Source organism: Equus quagga, chromosome 18, assembly GCF_021613505.1.
Source record: "Equus quagga isolate Etosha38 chromosome 18, UCLA_HA_Equagga_1.0, whole genome shotgun sequence".
Taxonomy (NCBI): Eukaryota; Metazoa; Chordata; class Mammalia; order Perissodactyla; family Equidae; genus Equus; species Equus quagga.
Window position 1 is genome coordinate 1591400 of NC_060284.1, and position 21140 is coordinate 1612539.

Genomic DNA, 21140 nt, shown 5'->3' on the forward strand with positions numbered 1-21140 from the left:
ATAGCCATATCACTGGAAAAATCTGGAGTGAAAAAGTTTAGAATGTAAATATTTTTAGACAATATTCAGGTGAATTCAGTCAAGTTAAAAACCCCACCACATCTTGAATAAAATCAGGTGGCTCATTGATTGTGTATGGGAAAATCTTTCTGTGTAATTGATAAAAAATTTGACTTAAAATGGGGACATAGTATTTACCTCCTCTGTGGTAACAAAATGCATGCTATGTAATCACCTTGACGCGTTTACAGAGTCTGGTGAACGGGCCCTGCAGAGCTCTGTGGGCATCTGAGTGTGGTCTGTTTCCTACATTGTGTAGGAATCTGGCTAAGTTGTAGGACATGGAGTATCCATCATAAACTTTCTGCATCCAGCTCAACCACTGCTCTCTTGAAGTTTAGAACAGGGTCACAGGCTGTCTGTTCTTTATTAACTACACTCAAAACTAAACTTAAGAGATTGTAATAGCTGTTTAGAATTAGTGTTTGACTCTATAATACAAAGGATATAAAGCTTTTTAGCATTAGTCTTGCATGTGCCCCCTTAGAAATGACTTCACTCTTGAATTCCAAAGATGTACGTACACACTTGTGGGCATGTATAAATGTACCTTTTGCATTTTATTTTTTCCCCATCAGATCAACAATCAGATCCTGTATGGAAGAAGTCACCAAAATGCGTCTGCCATTATTAAGACTGCCCCGTCAAAGGTCAAGCTGGTCTTCATCAGGTGAGATAGATACATCTGGTTTTCTAAAATCTAAGATCTCTCCTGGAGATTTTATTATTTGTGTAACCAAATGACTGTATTCTAAAAATATGTTTTCCTTTTGTAACTGTAACTAAGTGAAGGATGGATTGTTTGATTATGAGGTTTCCCTGTTATTTACGTTTCGCATGATAGAATTAGTAGTTGAGGCTGGCATTTGTATTTCAATTTAAGAAAATTCTTCCCTTTCTTGATCTGATTACCCTGTCTATAAATAGAATAGAACCATCTAGGTTGTCCTCCTCCTGTCACCATCGTTGGGTGCATTTGCTGACTCATTGACGTCTTCACCAAAGAACAGGCAGGACGACAGAACTCAGGGAAGTTTCAGGAGCTTCGTGTTGAGGGCACTGAGAAATCCGGAGTGGAGGAGGTGGAGCCCTCTGTGTGTGTCTGGGCCCCACTGTCCCCATCCCTCACCTGCCAGCTGAAGGAGCCCTTTGCAGAAGTGACTCAGGGCTGGGAGTCCTTGTTGGTGGCCGTCGTCGCCACATCAGCAATGGAGTGAGGCTTTATTTTCTGTTAATGGACTAACAAAATAGTGAATTATTTTAGGTGATGTAACTAACCCTGTGTGTTAGCTGTCGCTCTGCTTCTTTTCCCTCTGGGCCTCACTTATCATCTGTAAAATGGGGATAATAAAGCAAGTACCTCATTCTTGTGATATTTCAGAATTTGAAATGCTCAGCACAATGTCTGGCACAGAGTGACGGCTGAAAGGGTGTCGGCTGGTGTTTAGTGACAGTGGCGGTCATCATTATTCTTCCTCTTCTCGTTCCTTAGCTGTCAGTGAGGCTGTACGTTCCCGGGGGCCACGGGGTTCAGGGGTAGTTTTGTTCCCAGAAGTGGGCACTGAGGCAGGTGATGAAATATTCCTGCTGCTGAAGAAATCCCACTGGCGCCTTTTCCTTCCACTCAGGAGCACGCTCTAGCTTTCCAGTGTCACTCCTGCTTCTAGAGAGGGAAGCCTTCCCCTGCTCGCGTCTCTTCCTGCTGAGACAGCCCCTCTGGCTCACTCTCCTGAAGCCCTCGACCAGACACCGACCGGCTTTCCGGGTTTCTCTGCCCTTCCTGCTGCCAGAGGTCGCAACATTCCAGTTAGATGATGAAAACAGGAACAGACTTGAGGAAGGGACATCTGCAGCGTTTGTGGGCCTGCATCACCCGTGCTGGGCCATCTCATTTTATTTATTTATTTATTTATTTTTTAGAGCTTGGCACCTGAGCTATCATCTGTTGCCAATCTTCCTTTTTTATTTATGTTTTTTTCTTCTTCTTCTCCCCAAAGCCCCCAGTACGTAGCTGTATATTCTGGTTATAGGTCCTTCTGGTTGTGCTATGTGGGATGCCGCCTCAGCATGGCCTGATGAACGGTGCCATGTCCCCGTGCCCGGGGTCCAAACCAGCAAACCCTGGGCCACTGAAACAGAGCGTGCAAACTTAACCACTTGGCCATGGGGCTGGCCCCTGGGCCGTCCCGTTTAAAGAGAGTAAAAAGAACATGGACTAGTATCCAAAGGAAATCATTTAATGCAATTAAGTAGTTAGGAAATAGGACCCTCCTTCAAAAAAGAAAGGTTAAATGATTTGAAATTATTTAGAATACAGACAAGAAGGCTGAGTAGCGTTTTAATGACAGTAATAAAGCCCCTTTAATTTTGTGTATGATGATTTCAATTTTGATTGTTCAGAAGAGATCAGGATCAAGGAAAGAAGTTGTTGAGTGAATTAATAGTGTGAGCAAGCTGAGGATGCTGCTGAGCACTGGCCTACTGGATGCAGCTTTAAGCAATTTAGAAGTATTAATGTACATTCAAAATATATAACCTGATTATGCGCCTTTCCTGCGTGGTCACTAGATTATGCTGCCTAGCACATAGTGGACATTCAGAAAGCTTTACAGGATAAAGTCCCTTTCAGCTCCTACCAAGCAAGTCTAGATTATTTATTCTCCAAAGGCAACTATCAAAGTAAGTTAGTTTGACTTATTTTGTGGATTTAAAAATGCACGTAGTCTATAACTCATTATTCTACAAAATTCCTCATGCTCTAGTCCCTTTCCCCGCTACTTTCCCAAATAGTCTAAGTTAGGAAGATTTTCTGTGTCTTCTTTTATAGGAGAAAAAAGACGTGGGTGTGATTCTGAACAATCTACTGTCATAGTCATGTCTAGACTGTGTGAAGGAAAACGAGCTTAAATTGAATCGAGAGAGATGCTGACACCTTTCTTTGAGTCAGTAGATGTGTATCTGGTTATCTGTGTGCCAACATTTTATTAATTAATTAATTAATGCTTCAGTTTCTGTAAGAAAAGGAGCTGTTCGTCTGACTGAGAACTCTTGCCTGAATGATGAATTCCTGTCTAAAGCATGACTAAACTCTAAGATTTAGTGATTAAAAGAAGGAACTCTGGGTTCGCCCTGCCTGGGCTTGGAATCCAGCTCTTCACTACCCCAGGTATGTCAGCTGGGTCAGTTTCCTGACCTGTAAAATGGGGATAACATAGCTATCTCATCACTTGTCTCATGTATTAACACATATGAATTGCCTAGCAGTATGGGCTCAACAATGTTCACTGCTAGAGTGATGATAATGAAGAAGATGATGATGATGAAGATGGTAGAAAAACGTTGAAAGGTGGGTAGAGAAACGAGGTAAAGGAAAAGGAAAGAAGTCAGGGAGAAGGAAAGAAGAGGAAAAAGAACTCTTCCCTCATATATACTTCATCTAACTCCAGAATCTCGAATGCTTTTTAAGTGAAGCACATTTACCGTTTAAGAATGCTGTAATTAACATCATAATGATTAAAAGCTGGAAGAGATAGCTACGGACATTATGTAAAACCATTTCTGGTAAATGTTCAATAAGAGACATGGGCACAGCCTGCCTGAAACATCTCTTTTAGTTCTGTCAGCAGCTGCTGCTGCTGCTTTTTTAATGATGACCTGATATTCTAACGAGGAGTAGAACGCTGTTTAATTGAGGGATGTACAAGGAGAAGTCTAATTAACACAAACTAATCCCATGTCCATAAAATATAGTGTAATAGATTTAACTGAGGCCAGTGATATCAAACAGTGTCAGAATTTAAAGCACTTAAGGAAATCAAAAGAGGAAATACGTTGCTGCTCATCAGTTCTGCCTTGTGTGGGTTGGCATCCTGCTCAGGTGTGCGTTCAGGTGCGATGCAGCCTGCCCTCCTCTCTCTCTCAGGCTGACTGGCCTATTGCTCATTTCGGTGCATCTTTCAGCCTCTGCTTATGTATTACCTCCTTCAGACCTTTGTTACAAGAACCCTGATTCTGCCTATTTTGGAACCAAATCCTGAAGCAATTAAATATCAATTTGTTACCGAGTTTTAGGAAGTTAACGCTTAAATCATCTCATCAGACAGATGTAATCGTACTTCTCTTTAAAACTGCCTGACTTGTTTGTGTTATATAACGTTACTTTAAAACTTGATTTTTGTAAATTGTATTTCTTTGCAGGTACTGCTTCCATTTGACAATATTTCCTTCCTTAGTTGAAATTATTGTTGCTCTGTGCAGTTCCATTGTACAGAAATTTTTGGCTTTTATACCTTGGCAGCTCTTTTTCAAACTTACTGACAATTGAGATAAAAATGGGAACTGGCCGCAGGTCTGGGAGTGTGATCAGCAGTACAGTAATTGCAGAAAGCTGTTAAAGTATGCCACAGGCAGTGTCTGAGTGAACAGGGCCTCTGTCTATGGTGACGTATGCGTGTGTGTGACCACGTCCTTGTCATATTCGTTTAACACTTGTGTTTACTCACAGACTAATTGATCTATAAGTCACAAGGGGTCTGGAGTCATTGGTGAAAATTAGCAGGTTGCTGCCATGTGTACATGACTTACATAATCACATGTCCCCGTTTTTTCCCACATCGTTAGATTTTGGACAGTCCTGTAATTGTGTAATGGTGCCCTGTGGCACTCATGGACTTGGATAAACGACACTGTTCCACTCTGGGTCATCCAGATGTGTATGGCTGTCTGGGCTCTGACCACATACCTCAGATTCCGTTCTCTGGCTTTTTGTGTTTGACATCATCCCCTCTATGCCAGCACGCCAGTTGAAGAACAGGAGGAAAGCTGTGTGACAGGTGGGGTGCATTGCTGCGTTTGGCTGTGCGGGATCCGAGGAGACGGGCAATCTTGCCTGCAGCTCATTGCACCTTCCCCCACTGTGGAAAATTAAATGTCACGTATAGCAGCTCGCTCTCCCTTACTTAATTACATTTACATGTGGAAAACGTAGACTGTGTAAAGTCTCCTGGCGCCAAAGGAGGCCAAACGAAGCTGAAGCCCTTGGAAGGATTTAGTGCCGGCCGTCAAGCCCAGCCGAGCGGAGCGGACTCGCCGCGGGACCCCCTTACTGTGTCAATTGGACATATGTCTTGTCTCTGTAATTAAAAATGTAGTGAGGGGGCCGGCTCCGTGGCCGAGTGGTTAAGTTCACGTGCTCCTCTGTGGCGGCCCAGGGTTCGGATCCTGGGCACAGACATGGCACTGCTCGTCAGGCCACACTGAGGCGGCATCCCACCTCCCACAACTAGAAGGACCTGCAACTAAGATATACAACTATGTTCTGGGGGGTTTGAGGAGATAAAGCAGAAAAAAAAAAAAAAAAAGATCGGCAACAGTTGTTAGCTCAGGTGCTTATCTTTTAAAAAAAAAAAAAAATGTAGTGAGGCCCGTCATCCTCCAGCCATGTCTCTAAAACATGGGATTTACTTGAAACCGATGTGAGCATCAGAGTCATCTCTGGGAGAAGCCTACCTGGAGAAGGAGACCGAATGCCTCTTTTAAAGTCCTGCCTGTGCTTTTGATTCTTTATATTGAGCTTTGACAAATAGGAGGGACAAAACATTGTGGGAACAAGCATGAGTTTCACATTCATAAAGAAATACTCATCATTTGTCTGACAAGTATTTGCCAAGTGCCTCCTTGTGCTGGTGTCGTGGGTCAGTGATGGGGAGGACACAGTCTCTGCCTTAGAGGAGGAGGCAGAGAGTGAGCCGTCTGGGGCCTTGTGCGGTGACAGAGGTGCGGTAATCACTGTAGGATGTGCTGTAGGAGCTGTAGGAACATGTAGGCGACACAGCTGACCTAGTCTTTGGAGCTACGGGAAGGTGCCACAGGGAAAGCTACTTCAGCTCAGACCTGAAGGGTACGTAAGCAAAGGCAGGAGGTACAGAATCCCAGAGGTTTCCGGAAGGAGATGCTACACCCAGTGTGCTGGGCCTTTCCTTGTAGGAGAAAAGCAGCCCCTCCCCAGGACTGTCCCGTTGGGTGAGAACTGCTGTGCACACCGTTTGTTTTGAATTCAGTCAGGAAGCGTCTTTCCGGCTCTCGTGGACTGTTGAAGAATGCAGTGCCCTTTCCAAGTGCACAGTGGATTCTCATCCAGGGGTGTGTGCCAGGAGGCTCATCGCTAGCGCTGAGCTCTGTTGGGAGACGCAGGGAGGGCGTCTCACAGGTTTAAGGCATGAGAGACCCGTAGTTTCCCATGCTCTCAGATGCTGCCTCCACTTCATTTGTTCAGTACTTGTTCGTGTGCTATTTTAAATAGTCATTTTAATTATCTATTAATTTTATATTTGTAAGCAGAATTTATAAGCCTTTTAGTTCAAGAACAAGGTAGATTTGGAGTGTTTTGATCTTTTGTCAAAGACATTGGAATTTCTATATCCAAATAAGAAGCGTTCTTCCCTTTGACATTGTGGTAACCTTGGGAACACGTATGTTTCATCCAGTTATGATCCCATTGGGTCATAAATTTCCAGAATCATCTTGAGAGCCTATGGCATATTGTTTTGAATATCCAGAGTAGCCATAAATTTTACTTTTTTGAGGTTGGTTATAGTTAGACAATCTGAAGTGACCAAAGATTTTGCAGAGCCATTCAAGCATTGGGTGAGTTCAGCGAGTTAGGTAAAGTGCTGCTGCCAAACAGCAAGCCCGTCTTTCTTGTTATGACTTGTAAAGTATCTTTGAAAATCAGGTTTTTTACTTCGTAGGTAGAATTGGCAGTTTTTCCTTTGCTTCTTCCTTTCCTTAGCATAGTGCCAGCTTGTGGGAATTATGACAGTATTTGTTTACTTCTTGGCACTCAGAAATGCCCGATTGTGATGGTCACAGGGATGATGTGGGCCTTTCTCTTCCTTCCTTCCTCCCTCCCTCCCTCCCTTCCTCCCTCCTTCCTCTCTTTTCTTTTTTTTCTTCTTTGCTGGTCAGTGTCTATACTCCTTTCCCTGTAGAATGCCTATGTCCTTAAGTGGACTCCCTTCCCGAAACAGACACATGCTCGCAGGCACACACACATACAGTGTATGTAGGATGGTGGGCCAGTAAAAACGGTACATCTAGATGCCTCTCTCTCTCTCCATAGAAGCTGGAGGATCCAGATCTTTCTTTCAGTACCGAGGTGTGGCCAGTGGGTGGTCATGTGACCCCAGCTTGGGCAATAAGATCCCTTAGGCTTAGAATAGGAAACAAGTAAGACGAGTGAGTCTGTATGAAAGGTGTTTATTCGGGGAGCCAGAGGACCCTGAGCAGACGTTCCTGCAGCAATGTCACTCTGCTTCCTGCTTCTCTGTCCTCTGGGGGTCTCTGAGCTCCTGTCTGTTCCCAGTCTGATCGAGTGGCCTGCCTGTGTATTGTAAGACTCCAGTATCCCTCTAATAAATTCCCTTTTGCTTTGGTTGGCCCGAGTACATTTCTGTTGCTTGCTGCTGGAGAATCCTAATGAAGGGGAAGGGTGATAAACGTGAGCAATCCGAACAAACCGTGAGCAAATAGAGTGAGATGTTTGGTTCCTTCTGCACATCTTCTTGTCACGTGTAGGCTTTTGGCCTTGATTCTGGGAAGCGTTTATCCTTCAGACTCTGTTAGTAGAGCACCAGACCCCCATACAAGTCTCCAATATGACACATTTCCATTGCCAAACCATCCCAGCTCTTAAAATGAGTTTACCATGATTATCTCGGAGGAGTCAGGCAGGATTTATGCCGGGGGTGGGTAGGGGAGGCGTCACCTTCCCCAGCACAGGGCTGTATGGTGAGGGCTGGATATCTGAACAGCATTTGGGCTTCGCAGCCAGGATGGAGAGGTTAATGGCTGAGGGTGTCTACTACACTGTCTTTTAGAAACAACCTCTGGGAGAAACTTAGCAGGCTAAGTTGTCCATCCCATCCGGGCCTGAGCTCCCCGTATTACCCCCCCGCCAGCCTGCACTGCCAGATATTTTGTGAGCCTCCTTTCTCTGCATGGCTGGCAACAGTTCTTCAGAACTTGCCTGGGGCCCCCTTTGTAATGCTGTGGGTCTGGGTACCCTGTGACTCCTGCAGCCCTCATTAGGGGTGACATTGTTGGAAGACCGAGTAAATAAATAAAATTCACAGTTCCACTGTGGCTGGACATTTACTTCAGATTCAGCATAGTCAGCTGTTTTGGTGGTTTCTTCCAGTTGGAAACTGGAAACTGTTCAATCTGTTCACATAGTTAGAAATACCTACTAGAATCTCTTCTTCCTGCTGAGATGTCGTGATTTGCTTTGTTTTATATGTCACTTCTGGGTCATTTACATGGAGGTTTCCTGGGTGGATGTTAGTTCACTGTCTTCTTCCAGTTAATATAAGAAACGCAGAGTTTATTATTTTTGTCCTCTGATGTCTCACATCACTATTTGGTACAATCAGAAAATGATCTCCAGGCCTGTTTAGTTGTGTTTGTGTGTTCCTCGTTTGTTCACCTTTTGTGGGTGCCTAACGATGTGCTGGACACTAGATTGTAGTTGTGCTCATTTTAGAACAGGTCGCAAAAAAATTAAGTCAGCCGACTCAGGATTCCAGGCTGAATTCAGGCACACAACTTCTGCTTTCGATGCAGTGCTATTTTGTTGGCATAAAATAAGATCCTGTGGGTTTAGTGAACATGAATTTCCAAGTGCCAGGACCAGAGTGGTCCTGGAGACAATAATGATTTTAAGTGATAATCTAAATAATTCAAACATATTCTCATCACACTTGGACTTTTTCTTGTCCTGCTTAGCTAATTTTTTTAAATTGCGGTGAAATGTGCATAACATAAAATCTATCTTAACAATTTTTAAGTGTACCGTTCAGTGGCATTACGTGCATTCATGTTGTACAACCGTCACGATCGTGTATCTCTAGAACTCACTACATCTTGCAAAACTGAGAATCTATATGTGCCTGTTAAAAAATAACTCCTCATCCTCCCTTCCCTCGACCAGCCCCTGACAACCACCATTCTGCTTTCTGTCTCTGAATTTAACTGTGCTAGGTACCTCATAAAAGTGGAATCATACAGCATTGGTCCTTTTGTTACTGGCTTATTTCACTTACCATAATATTTTCAAGGTTCATCCATGTTGTAGAATATGTCACAATTTCCTTCCCTTTTAAGGCTGAATAATATTCAAGTGATGGATGGACCACATTTATTTATCCATTCGTGTGTCGAGGGACACTTGGGTTGCTTCAACGTTTTGAGTATTGTGAATAATGCTGCTATGAACATGAGTGTACAAATAAATGTCTTTTTGAGACTCTACTCTCAATTTTTTGGATATATACTCAGAAGTAGAATTGGTGAATTGTATGGTAATTCAACTTTTAATTTTTTGAGGGACCGCCATACTGTTTTCCATAGCAGCTGTACCATGTTACATTCCTCCCAGCAGTGGACAAGGGTTCCAATTTCTCTACGACCTCACCAACATTTGTTATTTTCTGGTTTTTTTGGTTAGTAGCCATCCTATTGGATGTGAGGTGGTGTCTCATTGTGGTTTTGATTTGCTTTTCTCTGATGATTAGTGATGTGGAGCATCTTTTCATATGTTTATTGGCCATTTGCATATCTGCTTTGGAGAAATTTCTTTACTAATCCTTTGGCTATTTTTTAATCAGGTTGGTTGTTTTGTTGTTGTTGAGCTGTAGGAATTCTTTATATATTCTGGGTATTAAACCCTTATCAAATATGATTTGCAAGTATTTTCTCCCAAACCATAGTTTGTCTTTTTACTTTGTTGATTGTGTCCTTTGATGCACAGAAGCTTTTCATTTTGATGTAGTCTCTTTTATCCATTTTTGTTGTAACTGTTGTGCTTTTGGTGTCATGTCCAAGAAATCATTGCCCAAGTTCAATGTCACAAAGCTTTTCCTCTGTGTTTTCTTCTAAGAGTTTTATAGTTTTAGCTCTTGCATCTTTGATCCATTTTGAGTTAATTTTTGTATATCATGTAGGAGAAGAATTCAACTTCATTCCTTTAGATATAGAGATCCAGTTTTCCCAGCACCATTTGTTGAAAAGATCATCTTTTCCTCATTGGATGGTCTTGGTACTCTTGTTGAAAATCGTTTGACCATATATGTGATGGTTTATTTCAGGGCTCTCTATTCTATTCCATTGGTTTATATGTCTGTCTTTATGCCCGTACCACACTCTTGATTACCGTAGCTTTGTACTAAGTTTTGAAATCAGGAAGGGCAAGACCTCCAACTTTGTTCTTCTCTTTTTCAAGATTGTTTGGCTATTCAAGGTCCTTTGGATTTCATATGAATTTTAGATGGAACACACTTTCACTTGGAAAAGAAGTAGAAATGTTCCTTGGAGATACCTCAGACCCTGATAAATGAAAAGCTAAGGAAAAGTTAAGGCATTCTACAAACCACACATTACATCAAATGTCCTTTCTTTGCTCCTCATTCAGAAATTGTTGTCATTGGCTCATTGTGGTTTCCTGAAGGATATGTATGTTCTCATAGCCCACTAATCTTTATTTTGACCACAATTTGTAGTATTCTTTTACAGTTTATATTGGAGAAAATATGTCATATTTATCCTAAGGAATTAGTCAATAGTTGTTGGATTGGTGCTTCAAATAACGTGTTAATGAAATCTCTTATTACAATTTGAATTATGGTTACAACTTTGATGGATGAAGAATAAACCTACAGGGTTTTATCAACAAATCCCTGTATATGACATATGTGGGCTTCCGAGAATGTAGTGACCTATTATTAGAAGAATAGGAGGAAGTTGCTGAGAAAAGTCGTGTACATAGTTTAGAAATTCAGAGGAGAGAGAGAGGTCACTGTTAGAGAAGTGAGTACAGCAAAAGCTGGTTAATGCTACCTGGGTAGACTTAAATAGGAAAGAATTGAGTCCAAGCTGAATGAACAAATTTAATTCAGGTGTTTATTGAGTACCTTCAGTATGTCAGATGCTATATCAGACCACAGCATTAAGTAAGAAGTTCTCCAAGTACTCGCAAGACGTGCGCATAACTAATTACACAACGGGCAGAACAGGCATCAGCAGAGGGAGCTGGGGGTAGAGGGGCAGCAGGTGCACTTCCAGGCGTGGCTGTCGCAGTGGAGGGGGGAGTGATCTGGATTGGTTGAGACACAGAAAAAGCAGAACAGGAGAAGCAGTAGGGACGCCGTTGTCATAGTACAGACAGTGCGAAAAGCACATGAACTAGGATGGAGACGGTGGGACGAGAAGAAAGGATGAAGTCTTTAGAATGGAAGCATTAGACTCGGCGATTTCTTTGATCTAAGGATTGATGACTGAACGAATTAAAGGTAATTGAGGACTTAGCACCTGGAAATTTGAGCATCTGAGACTGAACATCCTCAAACCATAAGACATTAAATGTTAACTATCATTATTGTGCTTTGACATTTACATTATCTCACAGCAATTCTATTAGAAGATATTATCCCAATTTTATAGATTAAGAAGTCAAGATTTTAAAAAATTGTTTAGTATCTTATCAGTGAGAGAATCTGTACCTTTGCCTAGGTCTGCCTTGATCTAGATTTCTTTCCGGAATAGTATAGTTGTCTTATACTCCATATCATAATAAACTTATTTTTTAATTGGGGTACAACTTACACTCAGTGCAATAGGCTTTAAGTGTTCAGTTTATTGAGTTTGATAATACGAAGCATTTCCTGTGTAACCATCACCCCAAACAAAACTAGAGTGCCTTCCTTCACCCCAGAAAGTTGGCCGGTGCTGCTTTCCAGTCAACCCCTCCTTCCCAGAGCCAACACTTCCTGATTTCTATCACCCTTTATGCTTGTGTGGTCTGGTTTCTTTCATTTTACCTATTTTTTTTAGATTTATCCGTGTTGTTATGTGTGTTAATGGTTTGTTCCTTTAAATATTGAGTAATATTCCAATCTATGAATATGCCACAGTTTGTTGATCCACTCTCCTCTAGGTGGACATTGGGTTGTTTCCAGTTTTTAGCTGGAGTAAGGTAGAAGCATGACTTTAAAAATAGGTTTTGGGGCTGGTCTGGTGGTGCAGCAGTTAAGTTCGCACGTTTGGCTTTTTGGTGGCCTGGAGTTTGCCGGTTCAGATCCCGGGTGTGGACGTGGCACTGCTTGGCAAAAGCCATGCTGTGGCGGGTGTCCCATGTATAAAGTAAAGGAAGATGGGCATGGATGTTAGCTCAGGGCCAGTCTTCCTCAGCAAAAAGAGGAGGACTGGTAGTAGTTGGCTCAAGGCTAATCTTCCTCCAAGAAAAAAAAATAGGTATATATTATGGAATAAACTTAGAGCATGTTTGAGTCAAGATAGACTCAGTTATGCTTCAGTAACTAACAGCTGCAAAACTCAGTGGCTTAAAACAAGTTTCTTTCTTTCTCATGTTACGTGGCTGTCAGTGCTCAGCAAGGGGGCCTCTCTGCTCACCGTGGTCACTGAGCTACCCAGGCAACATGGTTCCATCTCAGCGTGTGTTTCTGGGATTACCAAGGCAGAAAAGGAAACCTGGTTCATCAAGGCCCAAATTAAGGAGGAGGAAAAGCACAAGCCAGAGGATTTAGGAACATCCCGATGACCGTCACAGAAGAGTGGAGGGACTCACTCCACGGTGTCTTCACCTCTCTCCCTGCACTGCCGTCACAGTGGCTGTGTCACTGATTTCACAGTCATTCTATCCATCTAAGGGGTGGGTGATATGGATATGACACTCAACCTAAGTATGAAAAGTGGGTGGAGTCAGGGCACCTGCACCTTACCCTAAGGAAAATGAGAAAGAGCTTTAAGAGTAAATTGTGACCTAGGAGGACTTTTCCCCAGGATGGATCTGGGCATATTCGCCTGGGTGTTGGAGAGAAGACTTATGTGGCTCTGGGACGGGCTATTAAAATGAGAAACACTGTAGTGTAGTAGTTGAAAGAGTAGGTTTTGAAACCAGACTGCCGGGTTTGCATTTCAGCTCTGCTATTGATTAGCTTTGTGAGTTTGGTCAGGTTACTTAACTCTGTGTAAAATGAAGAAAATAATGTGACTGCCACATAGAGTTGTCATGAAGGTGAAATGAGTTAATCTATGAAAAGCGTTTAGAGCAGTGGTACATGGTGAGAACTCAAATGTGATGTTTCTGATGACTGTTTTCCAAATGAGAGTTTTGTTGTGTATTAGTTTTCTCTTGCTGTGTAACAAATTACCACCAACTTAGCAGCTTAAAACAACACCTATTTATTGGCTCACAGTTGTGTAGGTCAGAAGTCTGGCACAGCATGGCGGGGTTCTCTGCTCAGGGTACCACAAGGCAGAAGTCAAGTGTTGGCCGGGCTGAGTTCTCTTCTAGAGCCTTGCGGAAAAATCAACTTTAGGCTCGTCTTGTTGAGCCTGTTTCCTTGCTGGGTCTCAGATGGGGACGGCCCTCAGCTCCTCGAGGCCACTCACACTCACGTTCATTGTCTCGCGGCCCCCTGTCCTCGAGCCAGCAGTGGTGCTTCTGATCCCTCACCTCCTGTCTCTGGCCTCCAGGTGCTCCTTCGGATTCTGTAAACCAAGCTCCTGACTTGCAGATCCAGACACTGAGGCTCGGAGAAGTGGGGTCTCCAGACGTAAAGGGCCCGTGTGATTCACTCACACCCAACCTGATACTCCCCCTTTATGTTAAAGTCAGCCGTGCTGTTTAATATAACCTAACCGTGGAAGTGACATATTCCTGCTCACGGTCTGTAAACCAGGTCAGCAATTTGGGAGCCTTAGAATCTACCTAACGCGAGCTGCATGATTTTTACCAATATGAGTGTATTTTTATAACAAAATAGAATTGAATTCAGGATCCAGAATGTGTGTTTGTCATAAATATAAATATATTCTACAAACAAGTTGCTGAATTTGGGGGTGTTCCTAGCATCCTTTTGGAGAAAAACTAAACTGACAGCCTCTGGATAGTAATGCCAGTATTGTAATTGTCTGTTTACTTAGCTGTGTTCCTCACTAATTGCTAATATCATCAAAGGGAGGAATCATGTTTTATTCATCTCCATATCCATAGTATAAATATTTATTAAATAAACTAACATATATATTAAAAACAAAATCAGAGCTCTGTTGTTGAGTTTCAGCCAATCAAGGTGACCTGGAGCCAGCTTAAATTAAGAGGAGAATGTATTGTAAGAAAGCAGGGATGTCTCATGGACTCTTAAGAAGGAGCCAAACAGCTAAGACTCTGAAGAGAAGGAGCTGGGTGACTCTAGAGATGTCAGGAGAGTGGCATTCCGGCCCTTGTTTAGCCTGGGGCGTTCCCGTTGGGGTGTCTGCCTGTTGCGCATCTGATCTCCATGTGTCTGTTCTCAATGTTGAGTCCCTGGGAGAGAGAATCTGATTGGCCCAACTGAGGCAGGTGTCTGCCCCTGCATCCACTGAGGGTGAGGCAGGCTGTCAGTGATGCACAGTGTAGACATTGCTCCCGTGGCCCAGCCAGGGAATCGCTGTGTGCTGGCTGACTACAGGCAGCACGCGGTCATGAACCCATTGAAACAGCTTGGAAAGCACAGGGCATGGTTTGGATAGTTCTGCTTTCATATCTTTCTCCTGCCTTTTGGGATCTCTTTCATTGCAGAGACATGTCTAGCGCACCTGCTGTCTGCCAGGTACCCTGCTACCAGCTGGGATGCAAAGAGATAAGGTCCCGTCCCTGTACTTGGAGTGCGTGGAGGAACAGCACAAATTGTCATAGGGACAGCGATACGGACGGGCGCACCCAGGGCTCCGTGCTCTGGAAAGCTGTTTTCATCTTATCTGTGTCAGAACTCTGTCACCACTCCCCCAACAGCTGTGAAAGATAATTGTAAAAACACCAACAAACATTACAATTCCTGACTGTGTCCTGCATGGGGCACCCGGGCCTGGGAAACTTACGTTAATTATATGGGAGAGGAAAGGTTAGTTATAAAGCAAGCAGATTTTGTTCCTTGTGAGAGTCGTAGAATCGGGGGGCCAGAGGTCCCCCGAGTCCTTCAGGTTAACTGCTTGTTGGAGCATAGCTGCCCTCTCTCCTTCGGTTTCCTCCCCTTCCTGCTTCTTTCTCTTTAAACTTGCTGCGTGTAGGTCCCCCCGTCCGTGATGCTGAGGTGCGTGAACACTCACGGGTAAGTGGATTGTAAAGGGTTATGAACTGTGACTTATGCTAGCTTTCTTCTCTCCACCAAGAGTAATTGCAGGTTTTCTGTTCTGAGAGGTTTAAAAAAATTAATATAGACTTTAAAGGCCATTAAAGTCATACTAATTTGGGGAAAACCGTTAAATTATAAAAGGATGACTTGGCTGATTTGCACTAACTTGGTCCAGTTAATCATGATTTCTCAATAAGAATTTATGTGCAGCCGTATTTTTAATGCTGGTAACCTTTGAGAGAGAGATGAAAAGCTGTCTGTTTAATTACTGCCGAATATACTCCGCCCCATGAGCTCCGAATCTGCAGCAAACGTGTCCTGTTGGCATCCAGCTCTAAGCTGGAGCTGAGCTCTCTCGTGTTATTCGATGGGGAAACCTGATGGGAAAGGGAATTACCACCGGGAAAACGCTGTGGCTCACCCGGGGGTGACTGCTCACTTCTGTGTATGAGCAGACTGCTGAGGAAGGCGCTGTGCGCCCGGAAGAGCAGTAACCGTCTCTTCACTTAATAGTGCATGCTCAAGGCCTGTGTAACACCGTCAGGAAAGATAGATGTATTCTTCATGCGCCGTGTCACTTTATGGTTTTAATTTTTCTCCCTTTTGCTTTGGTTTGGCTCATGTGCTAGATAATCCAAGAATCTGAGAAGGTTAGAGCAAGAAATGGCACGTAGACTCCCCCTCTTTATTTATACTCTGCTGCATTTCACAAAGAATTTACATCAGCTTAGGATTCTTACAGTTCAACCCGTGTACTTAAGACACCAGGAAACTGAGGCTCTTGAAAGTAGTCCCCACATCACACTGCTGGTTAGTGGTGGCGCTGGAGCTGACACTCCTCCCTCTGTCCCCTTATTGAGTGAGTGATCAGGACCTCTTTTTTTTTCCGGATACCTATGTTCAGTACAAACTCTTTGCCAGGCAGTGTGTTTGCCCTAGATGATGTCATAGAGAGTAGGAAGGACGTGAGTGCCATCCCTGGAGTGCTCGCCATCTGGAGGAAGACAGATTTGAGCAAATGTTCCTACAAATCAGGTAAATTGTGAGCGCAGCAGAACTGTGATTGTTGTATAGGGTGCTACGAGCACATAGTGGAGGTCCTGGAAGGCTTGTTTCAGGAAATGACATTTAGGGTGAGCTGTGAAGAAGAAATAGGAATAAATCAGACAAAGGATTTGGGCAACAGGCATGCAGAGCGGAGGAGAATAGGTTGAGAGAGGCTCTGAGTGGATGGAGCTCGGCTCAGCTGAGGAGTGGAAAGAAAGCCTGGGTAGCGGAAACTGGAGCAAGGTGAGCGAGGAGAAGAGACGACATGAGGGGCGAGGGACAGGAGCTCAGGCCTTATAGCCTCCCCAACAATTCTGGACCTGATCCTAAGTGCAATAAGAAGCTATAGGAGGATTTTAAGCAGAGGATAGAAAGAGAATCAGATTTATGTGTTAGACCATAGTAACTCTGCTGAGTGAAGAATGGGTTGGAGAGAGAAGGATGAGTGTAAGTAGAAACCAAATAGGATGCTCTTCTGTTAACTCAGGTGAGACATAATGATGGCTCTAGGATAGGGTAGAAAGAAGTGGAAAGATTCTGGATACGTTTTGAAGGTAGAATCAACAGGACTTCTGGATGGGTTGGATATACAGTTGAGGGTGAGAGGTTTTAAGAATGACTCCCAGGTTCCTGACTGAACAACTGAGGGGAGAGTGTTGGCATTCACTCAGGTGAGGAGGGTTGATTATGGAACCTGCTGGAGACTGAGTGGGACACAGAGCTCTGTTCTCTTTGAGATGCTTGGAGGCATCTAGTGGAGACGTAAATCAGGAGCTGGACACGCAGATCCTAAGCTCAGGAAAAGATCCAGGCTAACTGAATTTGGAACACATCAAGATGTAGATAGTCTTTGAACTTAAGGGATTAATTCACCTAGCTGAGGTTGTTGAACTCACACTGGAGAAGGATGGGTGAGTTATAAATTTAATAAAGAAAGGCATTTCAAGTAGAGGCAGTGATATGATTAAAGCACCAGAGCAGGAATGACAAGGACCAATGGATCTTTTCCAGTTGGTGAGAAGTAAAAAATAAAATGTAGCTGGATTTCGAGTGCCCTCCCACGTCAGGTAGTGGCAGTCCCACATGCACTGGTCATTTGGAGAGAGATCAGTGAACAGTCTTAGATCTTTGCATACCAGTAAGACGCATTTTTGTGAGCTTCCTCCTTGGGTTATATTATGAAACCTGACTCAAACTTCGCATAAATCTTGAGATAATTATATTGGTCGTGCATCATGAATGATAGAAAGTCAAGGATGGACCTCGCACAGAACCCCTGCCTACCACTTGCTAGTGATGTAGTGGAAATAGGCCCACATAGTCGGAGCTGGTGTTCTGGGAGCCGTTCTGTGCCTGTCACTGTGTGATGAGGGATCAGCTCCCACCTTCTCTGCTCCAATTTGGATGAGGAGGAGAATTAGCCTAACCAACAAAGCACTGTCTGGATCTCTGCTGTCGCCATCCATCACTCCTCCTCACAGTGTCCACCCACGCGGGGCCTGCTGTACACAGCGCATCATTCTTCATCTGGCAGAACAAAGTTAGAAGCCAGATGGGGCTGGGACCCTTTCCAGTTTGAAGAACAAAATGCTCTAGATGTTAATGGGGCCTAGAGTTTCCATCCACCCATTTGAAAAATGTGTACTCCCCAGTGCTGAAAGCGTTGGTGCCCTTTCAGAATTGTGCTCCGCAGCTCCTGAGTTGCTAAGCAGGACTTGGCTGACTCCTCGCCTCATCATTCTTTGTCACTAATAGTTGTCTCTCAGGATCCCTTGAGCAGTGCATCTCTTTTTGTGCCTAATGGCTTTGCCTGCTTGAAACCAGTATATGTTTATATATACTTTTTATTCTGAGGTGCTTTGTGTGCCTTTTCAACTGAGAACTGAGGAAATGATTTGAGCCAGGACGTTAGCATTTACTATGTACTGATTCTGCCTACTTTAACATCCACAGAAATGAAGATGCGGTCAATCAGATGGCGGTCGCTCCTTTTCCGTTACCGTCAAGTCCTCCATCTTCTCTTGAGGTAAGGTGGCTCCTAATTAGCTTGAGTGACTTACATGGATTTGTCATAATCGCTTTTCCCAAATCTAACATGTTTGATTTTCAGTATCTGGTATTCCAAACTCATAGAATTTATTAACTAGGAAACTTCCCTAATTAAAATAGAAAGTATTTGAGAGATGATTATAAAGTGATATTAAATAATGTTACACAAACATATTAGAGCTTAACCAAATGGGTATTACCTTCCTCAAAGTTCCTCGAGGTTTCTTCTAGATAGATAATTTGTCCTAGTTGGTCATTTCAGAATTTATTAGAAAATTCTCTCTTTTTTTTTTTTTCTTCCCAAAGTGCCCCAGTGCATAGTTGTATATTTTTAGTTGTGCGTCCTTCTAGTTGTGGCATGCTGCCTTAGCATGGCTCAATGAGCAGTGCCATGTCCGCGCCCAGGGTTCAAACCGACGAGACCCTGGGCCGCCGAAGCAGAGCACGCGAACTTAACCACTCGGCCACAGAGCTGGCCCCCAAAAATTCTCTTTTTTAAAAACGTGAATGAATCGTATCTTTCTTTATGGTTGCAAAACACTTTAATGCCTATGATCAGAGGTACCTTTAAATAATTACTTTCATCTACTACTGGAGAAATTACTAGTCAACAGGATTGCTCTCATATCTGTCTGCTCCTAGAGTTGCACAGACAGACATTAGAAAGATAGAAAGATAGCTGACTAGTTGCGTAATCAGTGTGCCTCTCGTGCTGAGGAAGATCAAATTCTCTTCACATTTCTTATTTATCACACTTACTGTAACTAATGAAACAATGCAGTCTTCTTAGAAGAGAAGGTTGACTTTTGCTTCCCCACCTCAACAAGGAAGTTACTATTCACTGTTTAGTATCTTTCCACGCTTTTTCCTTTGCTTCTACAACGAAAGTAAATGGCTATACGTGAATAGTGTCTCTTTTAGTATAAACCTGATCGTATAAGACACGTTCTTTTCGTTCAACAAGTGTTCAGTGAGCGTGTATCACGTGTCAGGTGCTGTGTTGGGTACTAGAGATAGAGGTGTGAATAAACAGAAGAGGCTCCTGCCGTGGTGCAGCTCACATCCTAGTGAGGAAGTTAACTAAGAAATAAGTAAATCAGGATAATTGCCAGTAGTATTGTGCCTTGCAGAGAATTCAAATAGGTGGCTCCCTGATGGGCCGTGCGGAAGGTGACCCCCCGATGAGTCGTGCAGAAGGCCTCTTGGACAAGGTGAAATTTAAACGAGAGCAAGATGGTGAGAAGGAGCCAGACAGGCAGAAATAAGGGGGGATAGCCTTCTCTGTAGAGGGGACGAGAGAGCTCTCAAGGGAGGATGAGCTGGGGCCTTTCAGGCAGGTGCCAGAGCGAGTTGGGAGCCTGGAGAGTAGTGACCTGTGAGATGCGGGGGCCGGGGTTTTGTGTGTCAGAGTAAGAAGCTTGGGTTCTATTCACCGTGCAGTAGAAACCACCAGAAGGTTTTAACAGGGGAGTGAGGTGACTTGATGGACAGAGAATGGACTGCAGGAAGGTGAGAGCCACATGCCACAGGCAGAAGCCCAGGTGAGACCCGAGTGCATTTAGACGAGGACTGGGGGCCGGTGTCAGAAGCAAAGGAAAGTGAGCTGATTCTCGGTGTTTGGCACGTTGACTCAGACGTGACTGACTAAATGGAGGAGCTGAGGGAACTAGAGAATCGTGGATAAACCCAGAATTTTGGCTTTGACCAACTAGGTGGACAGTGGTGGCATTTACACAGTCTGTTGTAGAATAGCTGTTCTTCAGCAGAGTTTGAGGTGCATGTTATATATCCTTCTGGAACAGATTCTGTACACTAAAAGCAAAAACCTTGCTCTTTTCGTTTAATATAATGATCACATTTTAATATGCTCTATTATAATTTTTTTCCAATTGACAGATATTCAGATGATCTTCCAATGCTTTGCCAGTAAAAGAAATGCCAAAATAAGCATCCATGTGCGTGTGTGCCACATGTGTCAATCATTAGGTACTAGTGCTCTTACTTCTGTAGAAAAGATCCCCCCAGTGTACAATTGCCGAGTCAAAGGCTATATACGTTCAAGATTTTAATCCCTTTGACCAATTACTATCTGAAAAGATGGTAGTGATAGATATTGACTTCCCACTAATAGCCATTTAGCCACAGCTTTGCCAGCACCGGTGTTCTCCTTGTAATTAAGATTTAGGGTGGGCAGTTAGCACGGTGGTGGGAAGGAGGGGCCCCAGAGCCACGCTACACGCAGCTCAGACCCAGCACAGCCATGCTGTAGACGCACGGCCTTGGGTGGTCACGACCACCCCTTGTGTCCTCCCTGCACTTATCTGTAGGGAGAGAACGAGTCTCCACCTCGAGCGTTGTGAAGCTCGAATAGGACAGATCTCGTGCTGGCACACGGCAGCTGCTCCGTGTAGGTCAGTACTTCGTTCCTGATTCTGCTGTGTTTACAAAATGTCATAAATCTTTTTTGGGGGTGAGAGGGGAATAGGGGGAGTCATATTTTTAAATAATGTTTTCTCTTGAACTGTTAGTTATGAGTGTTCCCATCAGAATATCATCCCCTTGGAACTGAATTTTAGGGAGATGATTGACCCCAGTGTCCACTGTGTGAAAGCATCTTAGATGCTTTCAATATGTCGTCCTGTGTCCCACTTACATCCAGACCTCTGAGACTGTGTTATTGTTTCCACCGTACAGAAGAGACGGGGTCCAGAGAGGCTAAATAGCATCTCCCTTTGCCCAGAGGCAGGGGTGTTATTCACCATCAGCTTCCTCATCTGTCCCTCGGGGTTTCCACCG

General features: G+C 43.7%; 1 protein-coding gene across 3 annotated transcripts in view; it reads left to right on the forward strand.

The window, feature by feature from the left end:
- The window catches only part of PATJ (PATJ crumbs cell polarity complex component), a 305804-nt gene that overhangs the window by 189394 nt on the left and 95270 nt on the right, over positions 1 to 21140 (forward strand). For all 3 annotated transcript variants that reach the window (XM_046645368.1, XM_046645370.1, XM_046645369.1), the window contains exons 29-30: positions 639 to 730; positions 18249 to 18321. In XM_046645368.1, the coding sequence (XP_046501324.1) occupies positions 639 to 730; positions 18249 to 18321 (165 nt within the window). The remainder of the gene's footprint in view (positions 1 to 638; positions 731 to 18248; positions 18322 to 21140) is intronic.